At 42.3% G+C, this 13,284-nt stretch overlaps 1 protein-coding gene across 1 annotated transcript in view; it reads left to right on the top strand.

The window, feature by feature from the left end:
• ldd (lipid droplet defective) overlaps positions 1 to 13,284 on the top strand; it is a 113,129-nt gene that overhangs the window by 74,797 nt on the left and 25,048 nt on the right. Inside the window, exons 43-51 of the mRNA XM_028179812.2 lie at positions 303 to 493; positions 957 to 1,095; positions 2,603 to 2,801; positions 4,898 to 5,099; positions 6,433 to 6,630; positions 7,925 to 8,086; positions 10,034 to 10,145; positions 11,310 to 11,551; positions 12,225 to 12,376. Coding sequence (XP_028035613.2) covers positions 303 to 493; positions 957 to 1,095; positions 2,603 to 2,801; positions 4,898 to 5,099; positions 6,433 to 6,630; positions 7,925 to 8,086; positions 10,034 to 10,145; positions 11,310 to 11,551; positions 12,225 to 12,376 — 1,597 coding nt within the window. The remainder of the gene's footprint in view (positions 1 to 302; positions 494 to 956; positions 1,096 to 2,602; positions 2,802 to 4,897; positions 5,100 to 6,432; positions 6,631 to 7,924; positions 8,087 to 10,033; positions 10,146 to 11,309; positions 11,552 to 12,224; positions 12,377 to 13,284) is intronic.

Genomic DNA, 13,284 nt, shown 5'->3' on the forward strand with positions numbered 1-13,284 from the left:
GGCCTCGGAGGGGATCGGACGTCGGGTGTAAGAGTGCAGGGGAGTCGTTTGGTGAGTGGGCCCTAAAATTCCTTGGGCCCGCGGTCTGCTCCCAACACCTTGTAGATCATTGATTACCACATACCCCGCGCGTCCCCTAGGCGCGGGGACCTCGTAGGAGGTTCGGCACCCGGTCCGTAAAAAAAATTGTGGTGGTACCTACCCATGCGGACGCACAGATTACGAACAATCAGAAAACTTCATGCAGATAATGCTTCGCACATTCGATCGTCTGGCTTATTGTGTTGTTGTTGTGCTGACAGTTGATGTACGTGATGGGCGTGGAGGTGCGGTGGCAGTCGCTGTCGTGGGCGGCGTGCACGGCGGCGGAGCTGGCGGTGAGCGCGTGCGGCGCGGCGGCAGTTCTGCACTTCGGCCGCGTTCTGCCGCACTCAGACCCCACCCTGCTGCTGGTGCTGTTGCTCATATTCGTCGTCTCCGTGCTCAGTTTCTGGTCAGTCTCAAGCTAAAACCGTTTTCAATTTGCAGCCTTGACTCTAAAGTGTGTACTGGACCAATATAGCCGTAACGATCTCGGCAATCATCTCGTTTTTACCATCGCACCGCCCGCTACCAGAGTAGAGTTCATCCATACTACCTGGAGCCACTTCGGTCATCCACAGTGCGTTTCTAGACACCTTTTTGCCACGTACCCTCCGGTTTTGAAATGAACCCCCCTCCACGGAGTTTCCCGAGGGCTATGACATGTCCTTCTTCAAACGAGGCTTGTGAAGAGTACTTTAAGGTAGGCAGTGGCTTAGCTGTCCATGACATTGCTGAAGTCCATGGGCGACGGTAACCACTCACCATCAGGTGCGCCGTATGCTCGTCTGCAAATATAACAATAAGAATAAAAGTATTTCTTCAACAATAATTCTGGTAATTGAATAAGCTCAGGTATCTCTTCTCTCTTACAGCTACATGATGTCCAAGCTGTTCTCCTCGGCGAGTCTAGCGGCGGTGTGCACTGCGCTGACCTACATGATCACTTTCATGCCCTTCGTTCTCATCTTGTCCCTGGAGGCTGTCATGAACAGCCAGTTGAAGATGTTAGTGGTGAGTCGTTGGTGCAGTAGAACGCGCAAACACTGCGACCCCCCACAGTTCCTTGAAAACAAGACTCAATACCGCCCCAGTACCTTCGATCGAAAACGGTTTATGAATTGAACAAGCTGTGCTTAGTGTGAGTTTTTTAACGTTCTCAATAGCGTAAATGTTAGCCCAATTTTTATGCAGTTGGAACAACGCCCCTAGCTGCAAACGTAGGCAAACGATCCCACTCCATACAAATATGAGCTAACTTTTACGCTATCGAGAACGTTAGAAAACTCGTACTAAGCACACTATAGGTGAAATATTAAATTGTCCAGGACACAAGGCAAATCATTAGCGAACAGTGTACACGTAGGCACAAAAATATACCTACTTTGATTTTATTTTATTAGAGATATATGAACCAGCTCACGGCGTAACTTGGTGTAAAGTGATAGCCGGAACCAATATACACTCATTGCGATGTGAATTCGACCCATCAATTAGTATTATAATTATAGCCTTGCTCTTAAAGCAATAACGAAAAAGCGCTTGGCGGCTGGATAGTGTCTACGTGGTTCCTCCCCAGCAGCCTAACGAAACGCCTTTCCACCAGTAAACGATACATCGGTATCTACTCTTTTGCTTTATGACGCACGTCAAAAACCTCTATACTGAATTGGATGGTATGTTGTCAAAAAGAGCCACAATCACGGATCAAAAGTAAATGTACAAAATAAAGGTATTATAATCGCCGGGAGCAAGCGCTTCACAATTGTAGTTCTCTCTTTGGCATTTATTTCCCATAGAAAGTCAACGTCACTCTTGTCCGAACCTTATTCATTACTAATCTGTCTTATATCTGGTGATCGAGTCCGATAGCTGGTCGTAGGACGTCTTATGAGTCCGCACGGATAGATAATAACCACCCCGCCCATTTCTGTCGTGAAGCAGTAATGCGTTTCAGTTTGAAGGGTGGGGCAGCCGTTGTACTGTAAAAACCGAGATCACAGCACTCATATCTCAAGATGGGTGGCGGCATTTACGTTGTAGACGTCTTAGGGTCTCCTGTAACCACTTAAAAACAGATGGGCTGCGAGTTCGTCAGCTTTCCCAAGCAATAACGAAAGACTTTGCGTTTCCTAAGCCGGAATATGTTCCTTCAGCCTTGTAATCAGTCATCATCATCATCATTATCCTGCCCTTCTCCCAGTCATCTGAGGTCGGCGCAACATGTTTTCTCCTTCCATACTCTTCTATCATATACCATTTCTTCGCTCACTCCCCTCTTACTCATATCGTCTTTCACGCAATCCATCCATTTCTTCTTAAGTCTACCTCTTCCTCTATATCCTTCCACATTCATAGTTAACACTCTCTTACCAACCTCATTTTCATTTCGTCTCATCAGTATCACTTTAATAGTTATGAAATATTTTTTGTATCCTTTTTGTCAAAGTATTAGCACCGTAGAAATTAATAATATCGGGTATTTAATAATGAATCTAAAAATAATACTATGTGTTTTCAGTGTCTCTCGATGTCCTCGTCGCTCTGCTACGCGTTCCTGCTGGTGACGCGGCGGGAGGCGGCGGGGGGCGGCGCGGAGTGGGGGCACGTGTGGGAGGCGCCGGGGGAGGGGGACATGAGCATCGGCCTCGCGGCGCTCATGATGATCTTCGACACGTGCCTTTATCTGTTCATTGGATGGCTCATAGATAAATATTTCGGTAAGGTATTTCACGTTTAATGGGGCTGCAGTGCAACAACAATGCCATTGCTTGAGTCGTTATCACCGTGGAATCCACTCTATTACATCAGCTCTGAATGTGTTACCCTACTTTTATTTTTTAATTTTTTTATTGCTTCATCTAAGTTCTAAGTTCTAAGTTCATCTAAGTTGAACGTGCTCACAGCCCACTAGGTGTCAAGTGGTTACTTTAGCCCATATACATCTACAACGTAAATGCCACCACCCACCTTGAGATATGAGTTCTAAGGTCTCAGTATAGTCACAACGGCTGCCCCACCCTTCAAACCAAAACGCATCACTGCTTCACGGCAGAAATAGACAGGGTGGTATACCCGTGCGGACTCACAAGTGGTCCTACCATGATATACCACCAGAATAGTTCATCTCTTACCTTTAAGTCTCCTAACTGGTCAAAGATGCCATCAACATCCAAATCTGGAACGCCCACGTCTCCTATGATCATATACCTTAAAAATGCGAACGTGGATAAATAGTGTAAGTCGAGTTGGTGATCTCTTTGCAGGAGTTATAGGTACAATATAGTACATATTATATAATAGAGTACAACTATAGTACGAGGGCTGCACTAAAAGTATCGGGAATGGAATATTTCCACTGTTCCTGTCATATTAAAATATTTTTAATTGAAAACTCCTTGGTTTTAAAAATCGAATACCATTTATTTATTTAAAAAAAGATTCTCGGTCTTGTCACGAGGTTTTGTCAAACTTGTTTAGTCGTTGAGAAAATGGAATTGACTCGAGAAAATTCAAGAGCGATGATTTATTATGACTTTCGAAGTGGTTTAACACAAAAACAGTGTGTTGAGCGGATGATTTCTGCATTTGGTGATGAAGCCCCATCCAAAACCACAATTTATCGCTGGTTTGCTGAGTTTCAACGTGGACGTGTCAAGCTCAGTGATGATCCCCGTCATGGTCGTCCAAAAACTGCAATCACCCAAGAAAACGTTGATGCTGTGCGTAAGCTGATTGAGGATGATCGACATGTAACATACCGCCAAATTCAGGCAACTTTAGACATTGGCATGAGTCAAATAATCTTGCATGAACAATTAGGTGTAAAAAAGTTGTTTTCCCGATGGATACCGCATTCGCTCTGTGAAGAGCAAAAAGCGGCTCGCGTTACTTGGTGCGTCAGAACTCTCGAAAGATTCCACGCAGGATCCTCAAATGCTATATACAACATTGTATCAGGTGACGAATCCTGGATATACGCGCACAAACCCGAAACAAAAAACCAGTCACGAGTTTGGGTGTTCGAAAATGAGTTAAAGCCAACAAAAATTGTTCGTTCACGGAGTGTTGCAAAAAAAATGGTGGCCACGTTTCTCCAAAACCGGCCATGTTACAACTATTCCTCTTGAGGGACAAAGAACGGTTAATGCAGAATGGTATGCTAGCATTTGTTTGCCACAGGTCGTTTCTTAACTCCGTAAAGAGAACTGCAACCGCCGCATCATCCTCCATCACGACAATGCGAGTTCTCACACCGCGCACAGAACAAAAGGGTTTTTAGAGCAAGAAAACATAGAATTGTTAGACCATCCGCCATACAGCCCCGACCTAAGCCCTAATGATTTCTATACTTTCCCTAAAATAAAGAATAAATTGCGTGGACAGAGATTTTCATCACCTGAAGAAGCTGTGGACGCCTACAAAACGGCCATTTTGGAGACCCCAACTTCCGAATGGAATGGTTGCTTCAATGATTGGTTCCATCCTATGGAAAAATGTGTCAAATTTCGCGGAGAATACTTCGAAAAGCAATAAATACATTTTTAAATAGTAATGTTGTGTCACTTCGTTAATTCCCGAAATTTTCAGTGCCGCCTAGGTATAGACAAATATAGTTTAATATTATCAGCCCACAGGGGCGCTGTGAGATAAGGGTCATTCAAAAACTTTGGCCACGACATCCGATTCATCTCCGCAATCTTCAGAAGTTAACCAGATATCCGGTAAAGGTTCTATCTACACTGCAGCCGCGCATTGTTATTTCTACCTTAAATGTATTAAAATAATTAATAAAACAAAAATCCTCCACAACCAGGTATGCAGACCTTACAGAGCAACATCACCAATTGCCATACCACAGACGAGAAGGCCGGCGTTAGTATACTGAACGTTACCAAGATATATGGTGAGGGAAGCCGTCGCCCCAAGCTGGCTCTGGACAATGTCTCCATTGAACTACAAAAAGGCCAGATCACCACATTACTGGGACACAATGGCGCTGGGAAAACAACTTTGATGTGAGCCTCTTTTAACATCTTTACTGTTTATATTGTTGTTCCATGAGCATCAAACAATATTATGGTGACCGTCGTGTGGATCGCTTGGCGGAGGTATGGACATCATCACAAACCACCATCGCCATTTGCGACTAAGGTCTCAGCTCATCAGCGCCATCCAACTTGCGACTAAGGTCTCAACTCATCATCGCCATCCGACTTGCGACTAAGGTCTCAACTCATCATCGCCATCCAACTTGCGACTAAGGTCTCAACTCACCATCGCCATCCAACTTGCGACTAAGGTTTCAACTCATCATCGCCATTCGACTTGCGACTAAGGTCTCAACTCATCATCGCCATCTAACTTGCGACTAAAGTCTCAACTCATCATCGCCATCCAAATTGCGACTAAGGTCTCAACTCATCATCGCCATCCAACTTGCGACTAAGGTCTCAACTAATCATCGCCATCCAACTTGCGACCAAGGTCTTAACTCATAATCGCCATCCAACTTGCGACTAAGGTCTCAACTCATCATCGCTACCCAACTTGCGACTAAGATCTCAACTCATCATCACCATCCAACTTGCGACTAAGGTCTCAACTCATTATCGCCATCCAACTTGCGACTAAAGTCTCAACTGCATAGCAGCAGAACGGCCGTCTAACCATTTCAACCAAAACGCATGGTTCTTTCGGAGCATAGTGAACGAACTTCCAACAATGTCTGAGAACTAGAGACTAAGAACTCGAGATCTAAATAGGCAAATATGTAAGGCACTATAAATACTGGTTCTACAAACGGATTGTTACTGGTTTATATCATAAGAGCCAGAAGTACCAGGCTCCTTTGCCTTCCAATACTAGTATGTTCCAAAACCTGATTTATTAAAATACAATTTGTAAATTAGTAAATGTTATTTCGACACGACATTCTACGAGTTCTTTCCTTTGACGATTTTTTTTATTGCTTAGCTGGGTTGACGAGCTCACAGCCCACCTGGTGTTGAGTGGTTACTGGAGCCCATAGACATCTACAACGTAAATGCGCCACCCACCTTGAGATATAATTTCGAAGGCCTCAGTATAGTTACAACGGCTGCCCCACCCTTCAAACCGAGACGCATTACTGCTTCACGGCAGAAATAGGCAGGGTTGTGGTACCTATCCGCGCGGACTCACAAGAGGTCCTACCACCAGTAATTACGCAAATTATAATTTTGCGGGTTTCATTTCTATTACACGATGTTATTCCTTCACCGTGGAAGTCAATCGTGAACATTTATTGAGTACGTATTTCATTAGAAAAATTGATACCCCCGCTGAAACTAAGAACAGTGTATCTTGCAGTAAAATCTTAATGGGAATGCTGAAGCCGACTAAGGGCCACATCATAGTGCGCTCGGACCGCGGCGGCGGCACGGAACTGGGCGTGTGTCCGCAGAAGGACGTGCTGTTTGAGTACATGACCGCGGAGGAGCACATCCAGCTGTACGCGCAGCTCAAGACAGGCCTCGGGCCGCGGGAGGTCCAGGATGAGGTCGACAGGTCAGCCCCACGTTTTAATAGCTGATGATCAACAAGCCAAGTTACATTTTCTGGTGCCCCTAAAATTATTATTTTATTTTCCTCTTATTGTAGTTGACTGTAGGATTAGGATGGGCAAGGAACTTAATAAATAAACTCGCGAGGATTGTATAAAATTTTTATTTTTGGAAATTTTATAATTCGCACGGAAAAAAGAGAATGACAAATATTAAGACATTTCAAAATTCAAAAGTAATGTCAAAATAACAACCACAACAATAAAAAAGGTTTTATACCAATTTGTTGGGTTGAACAAATGAACTTATAACAAGAATACACAAAACAGAAATATAATAAGTAGTTTTGGAACATCAACAGACAAACAAATGGAACTTAATGAATATCAGCACGGCTCTCACAATAATTAATAAGAAATGTGTAGAAGGAGAAAACTTGTTAATACTCACTTTGGTGATAGCTTGGGTATAACACGTCATTACGGATCCTCCCGATTCATTAAAGGTGCTGTTAGGTACCACAAGAACCGGTCACAGTTCTCGTCGAACCCGTCGCTTGCGACGAAGGACTCTACGAGCGAATTAACCCACAGACACAGCCCACTGAGTTTCTCGCCGGATCTTCTCAGTGGGACGCGTTTCCGATCCGGTCGTAGATTCTGCGAAGCACTGCTCTTGATAAGGCCAGTGTTAGCAACACTCCGGTTTGAGCCCCGTGAGCTCACCAACATGTTAGGGCAAAATAGCCTCTCAAGGCTATCAGCATAGGTAGGAGAAAAAAAAACTTGGGTATATGAAGATAAGACAGATTTTAAGAGAGCAGTAGAAGTAGCTCGAGGACCCCAAGATCGCACGCTTCGATCTCATGATGTAACTTGTACTTGATGTACTTCTATACTAATATATAAATCTACAGTGATTTTTACGGATGTTCCGTTATAAACCGATGTTCCGTGGCTTTTTTTGGAACCAGTGGTAGAGTTATCATTGTTATTTATATTTTGACATTCAACAAGTGTGTCATACTGACATCAAAGTTTAAATAAATGATTTTTAATTTGAATTTGAATTTGAACTACTGAACCATGCATCCGATTGACTTGAAACTTGGTATCCGTGTAGAAAATACATGTACTTAATGGATAAGCTAATATTTATATGAGTGTTGGACTCCCTACACCGGTTGCGGGGGCGTTAATGATGATTCTTTGTGGGGGTGAGAAACAATAATGTTAATTTTAAATAGCCAGCGAAGCGGACGGGTACAGCTAGTCCTTAATACGAAGATCGTCCTACAGGATGATCCGGGCGCTCTCCCTGGATAGCCAGGTCCGCCAGGCGGTGTCGCGGTGGTCGGGCGGCGCGCGGCGGCGTCTGTGCGTGGCGCTGGCCTTCCTCGGGGACCCGCGCCTCGTATCGCTCGACGAGCCCACCAGCGGGGTCGACCCGGCCGCGAGAAGGTACACATCTTACACACAACAATGCACTGTGTGGTCTGATACATAAAGTACACTTTTAACTATCAAATAAAAGCTATGCATGAAATTATACTGTACTGTAAACACTTAGATCTTAGAACTCATATCTCAAGGTGGATGGCTTCCGGTCATCGTTCTCGTTGAACCCGTCGCTAGCGACGAAGAGCTCGGCGAATAAATTGACCCGCAGACACAGCCCACCGAGTTTCTCGCTGCATCTTCTCAGTGGGTCGCGTTTCCGATCCGGTGGTAGATTCTGCCAAGCACTCCTCTTGCTAGGGCTAGTGTTAGCAATGTCATCAAGTTTAAGCCCCGTGAGCTCACTCATATTATGCATTATCCTTATTATATTGGTAACTAGCGACTCACCCTCGCTTCGCTTCGGAAACTGTAATTTATTATTAATTTCTCCTCTATTTAATGGATGTTATTATACATATAAACCTTCCTCTTCAATTACTCTATATATTAAAAAAAACCACATCAAAATCCATTGCGTAGTTTTAAAGATTTAAGCATACATAGGGGTATAGGGACAGAGAAAGCGACTTTGTATTATACTATGTAGTGATACAATTCCGTAATTTTTGGTTTATGTGCGTGCAAGAAATAACCTTGTATCCTTCTAGGTATAGTAAGCAGTAATATCATTTTCTAATAGTGCTACCCTTGGATTAAATTTATGGTAGCACCTGAGCTGGTGGAAGGAGTTGGCTCCTCATCGTTGACATAACGAAGAGTCGCTGTCGTCACTGGCGTAAATAATAAAACGCTCAGTGACTGAATCGACTATATGGTCATTGGTATTTGGTCCTGGCATTGCAAACAAATTTAAAAGAATAACACTTGTAACAAAAACTCAATATAAACAAAGGGCTCCTACAATTTAGTAGGCGCATGTGTAATCATGGAGCGAACGGAACGTGAACGCGGTGCGGGAGGGGAGGGTCGACTGACTCACCAATCGTGCGCTCGGGACGGTGCTACGTCTTTCCCCGCGTCCCTCTTGACAACCAAAGAGACCTAAAAAACGACTTCTGCGCATCTAATGCCGGAACCACACTGCGCTATTCGCTATTCGTGATGCGAGCTATTCACGCGCATACGGCGAAGTGTGGAGAGTATATTCGCCAATATTCGCTTTATTCGTACGCATAACATATAAGGACGAATAGCAAATATGCGTATCCGTCGACTTGTCGGTTTTTTGACATACTTCAAAGGACACGAATAAGGCGAATATGCGCATCGACTGCCCACACTTCGGTGAGTCATTCGCTCGCTTGTGACGGTCGTATATCGACGTGTCTTATGACTTGTAATCATCCACCAGCGTTTTCTTTTCGGTCTTTTAGATCTTTTAGTAACTTTGTACAACAAGTATTGGTAAGAAACATTTAGGAAATGATAAATTGCGGCAACTCTCGACACGTCCATCGCTCCACGCAAACAAGACACATATTTGCCTTATTTGGCATAATTCAGCGCACAAGTTCGAAGTGTGGATGGCATGTTTGTTGCTTGCGCGCTTAACATATATTTTGGCGAATACGGCGTAGTCACATAACGAATAGCGCATAACGCAGTGTGGTTCCAGCATTACGACTCTTGCCAAGTTACGTGCCGGGGACTATACGTGCTGTATTTTTAGAGTATTTATTGCACAGTAAAACATTATGAAATGGTATATTATTTACAACAGACGACCTCTGCAAAAGAATCGTTTACAAATCAAGAAATTCTTAAAAATATTTGACAGCTATATATATTTTTTTTTTTTTTATTGCCCTTGTAGGCAGACGAGCATACGGCCCACCTGATGGTGAGTGGTTACCGTCGCCCATGGACTTCAGCAATGCCAGGGGCAGAGCCAAGCCGCTGCCTACCGCTTTCGGCCCATCGTGAATATATGTATATGCTATTTCATAGAGAAATCTGGTCAATGATCGTGAAATTGAAAGAAGACCGGACGATTCTCCTCACGACGCATCATCTCGACGAAGCGGAGTTGCTGAGCGACCAAATCGTCATCATGCATAAGGTAATAATTATCTAAGCCTACATTGTAAATGAAATACAAACCGGACATCGCGATCCGTTCCCGAACTCAAAACAACAACAAATAAAGTGAACGTTAACTAAACACAGTAGTGATACACTTAACCGGTGATCGGCAACCTTGTCAACCAAAAGAACCAAATATACATAATACACAACTGAAACGAATTCCTAGTATTTTCATATTTATCTACTTTTTAAGCCTTCTCTAGACTTCCACGAATAATTCAAGACCAAAATTAGCCAAATCGGTCCAGCCGTTCTCGAGTTTTAGCGAGACTAACGAACAGCAAATATATATAGATACTAGCGACCCGCGCTCGCTTCGCTTCGGAAACATTAAAACACACATGAAACCAAAAAAATAAAAAAATAAAAGTAGCCTATGTTCATCAGGGACAATGTCGGCTTCTAATGGAAAAAGAATTTTTCAAATCGGTCCAGTAGTTTCGGTGCCTATTCGAAACAAACAAACAAACAAATCTTTCCTCTTTATAATATTATAATATAATATAATAATAATTAGTATTAGTATAGATATAGATAAATATAAATATAAATTGCGCGCTATCATACAAACACGAGTGTTCAGGAACGACTTTGTTGGTAGCAATCAAAATTACCAGCATCCATCTATTTTCATCTTGGAGCGATGTTCTAATGTTCATTGTTTGCTCGTACTCTAGGAATACACATTTTTGTCTGATTAAATTTAAATCCTTTTTCATGTGTTGACAAATTTAATAATTTCATGTTCACTTATTATTAATAAAAAAAATGGTGCACGTGCAACTTGGTGCACAGTGTATAGTATTGTGGTTGTCTTAATTTTTTTATCCTTAAATATTAGAGAGTAATATGAGAATGCTGTGTTTAAGAAAAACGACCCAGCTCGCTTTGTCCTTTTCCTCTCTCCACGGTCGAGTGATTCGCGAGACGTTCTGTCTATTTTCTCACTCTTGCTCTTGCTAAATTGTATTTTTTCTCTCTAGCCGTAACGAATCTGTCGAGAGTTAAATTTTACTTTCAACGCGCCTGAACAAGTTTCAGTTCAAAAAAGTAATATAACTATTTCGAAGCACCTCGACAATCGAATTAAATACAATGACAAAAATACTACAGAATCCATTTCTATTCTCGAATGAAGGGCCAAGTCCACACAATAGGCTCTCCGGTGGAGATAAAACGCACCCTGGGCAACGGGTACAAGCTAACCGTGGTCTTCCCCGAGACGACCTGCGAAGATCGCCCTGAAGACCTGGATGAGAAGACCAAACAGCTGCTCTCTACCGTCAGGGACGACGTCAAGAACGCCAACATCGTCGATGTTAACGACACTGATGTGGAGATTCTACTGCCTTTCTACGACGCTGACGGACTTAGCAATGAGTACGATTTTTATCAGCTTACGTTATCAAACAAACATAAATTTTACCGTTGTTCATGTCACTAACAATGTCAAAAAATACTAACACTCTGCCTAATGGATTTCCATGTTAACATAGTGTGTTTCTTTTTTGCATTATAAACCTTAACTCCTGCCCTGTCAGATTATGTTTTTACACTCACACACACTTACGTAGGACCCATGGAAAAGTTTCCGTATTTCTTGAATTCCGATAATTAAAGATAATATTAATAATATTAAGTAATAAATAATAATAATAATAATTTAATAACTAAAATATATTATTAAAAGGAGTCCCTTTAGGCAAAGTTCCGAAGATACTGGCAGCGTTCCCCCTTTTAATAGCTAAACTAATTCTTTGTCCAAGGTAGCAGCCAGCTCTTCGGTCTCGTGTGGTGTCTACCTGTGTGTCTACGTGTGTGACTAACCTTTTTGCTATTTCCTTAAAAAACCTTATAGCGCTAGGACCCCACGGACCAAGGGTCTCGACACCGAATGGGACAAAATCATATTCCGAGCCTAGACCCCTGTATTTGCATGCTTTCGCTTTTTCCACCGCTTCACAAGCCGCACCAGCTCCTATATTCTTAGATGCCCAAAAATGTCTGAGTGTTAGCTTCATCATGCGTGAAATAATGCTTGTATGTGTCATAGCCTACATCGCCTATGCTTGAACTTGGAGTCCCAGCAGCCAGTCCTCGGCTATAAGACCTACGCCATGGACTGCAGCAGTCTCGAGCAGGTGTTCTGTGACATCTGCACTCAAGCCGACCTAGGAGCATCTCAGACTGACGAGTCGAAATACGGTAAGCTTTTATTTATTTATTTTTTATTGCTTAGATGGGTGGACGAGCTCTCAGCCCGCCTGGTGTTAAGTGGTTACTGGAGCCCATAGGCATCTACAACGTAAATGCGCCACCCACCTTGAGATATAAGTTCTAAGGTCTCAAGTATAGTTACACCGGCTGCCCCGCCCTTCAAACCGAAACGCATTACTGCTTCACGGCAGAAATAGGCAGGGTGGTGGTACCTGCCCGTGCGGACTCACATGAGGTCCTACCACCAGTAAAAAGCTAGAATCAAATTACAAAATTGCCTTAAAAAATAATGGTCTATCGGTAAACAAGAGTTGTTCTTGGTGGGAAATGAGACAGGCTAGAGATCTTATACCCTTGGCAATAATCTGTAACTCGGCTTATCATTATGATTGTTTTTAATACGCTTTTATTAGCTTCAGACGTATGTATGTTTGTAACGGAATCTTTGAACATGATTTTGATCCCCTTCAAAACGTCGGATTAACTTGAAATTTGGTATACTTATTAAGGACCGATGACAATTCAATGTTAATAAAATCAAATTGAAAAAACATTGAAAAAATTGAAATTCAACTAAAAAATTAAAAATAAATTATAGTTTAAAAAAACTAACATAATACCTACGAATAAATATTCTTCTTAAGTCTATTCATAGCAAAATACGCTTTTATAGAAAATCCAACCAAAAAGTAGAAAATAAATTTTAATAAATTTGAATTAATCTAATAGTGTAAAAAATAAGGATTTTATTGTAAAAAAAAACCTGGGGGTGTATGGTATCAGTAGTTATAAATATTTTATTAATATCCTGCAAAGCACCCCACGCTTTTTTACAATAAAATCATTTTCTCTTACACTATTACATTAACTCAAATTTATTAAAATTTATTTTCTAT

Source organism: Bombyx mandarina, chromosome A1, assembly GCF_030267445.1.
Source record: "Bombyx mandarina strain Sakado chromosome A1, ASM3026744v2".
Taxonomy (NCBI): domain Eukaryota; kingdom Metazoa; phylum Arthropoda; class Insecta; order Lepidoptera; family Bombycidae; genus Bombyx; species Bombyx mandarina.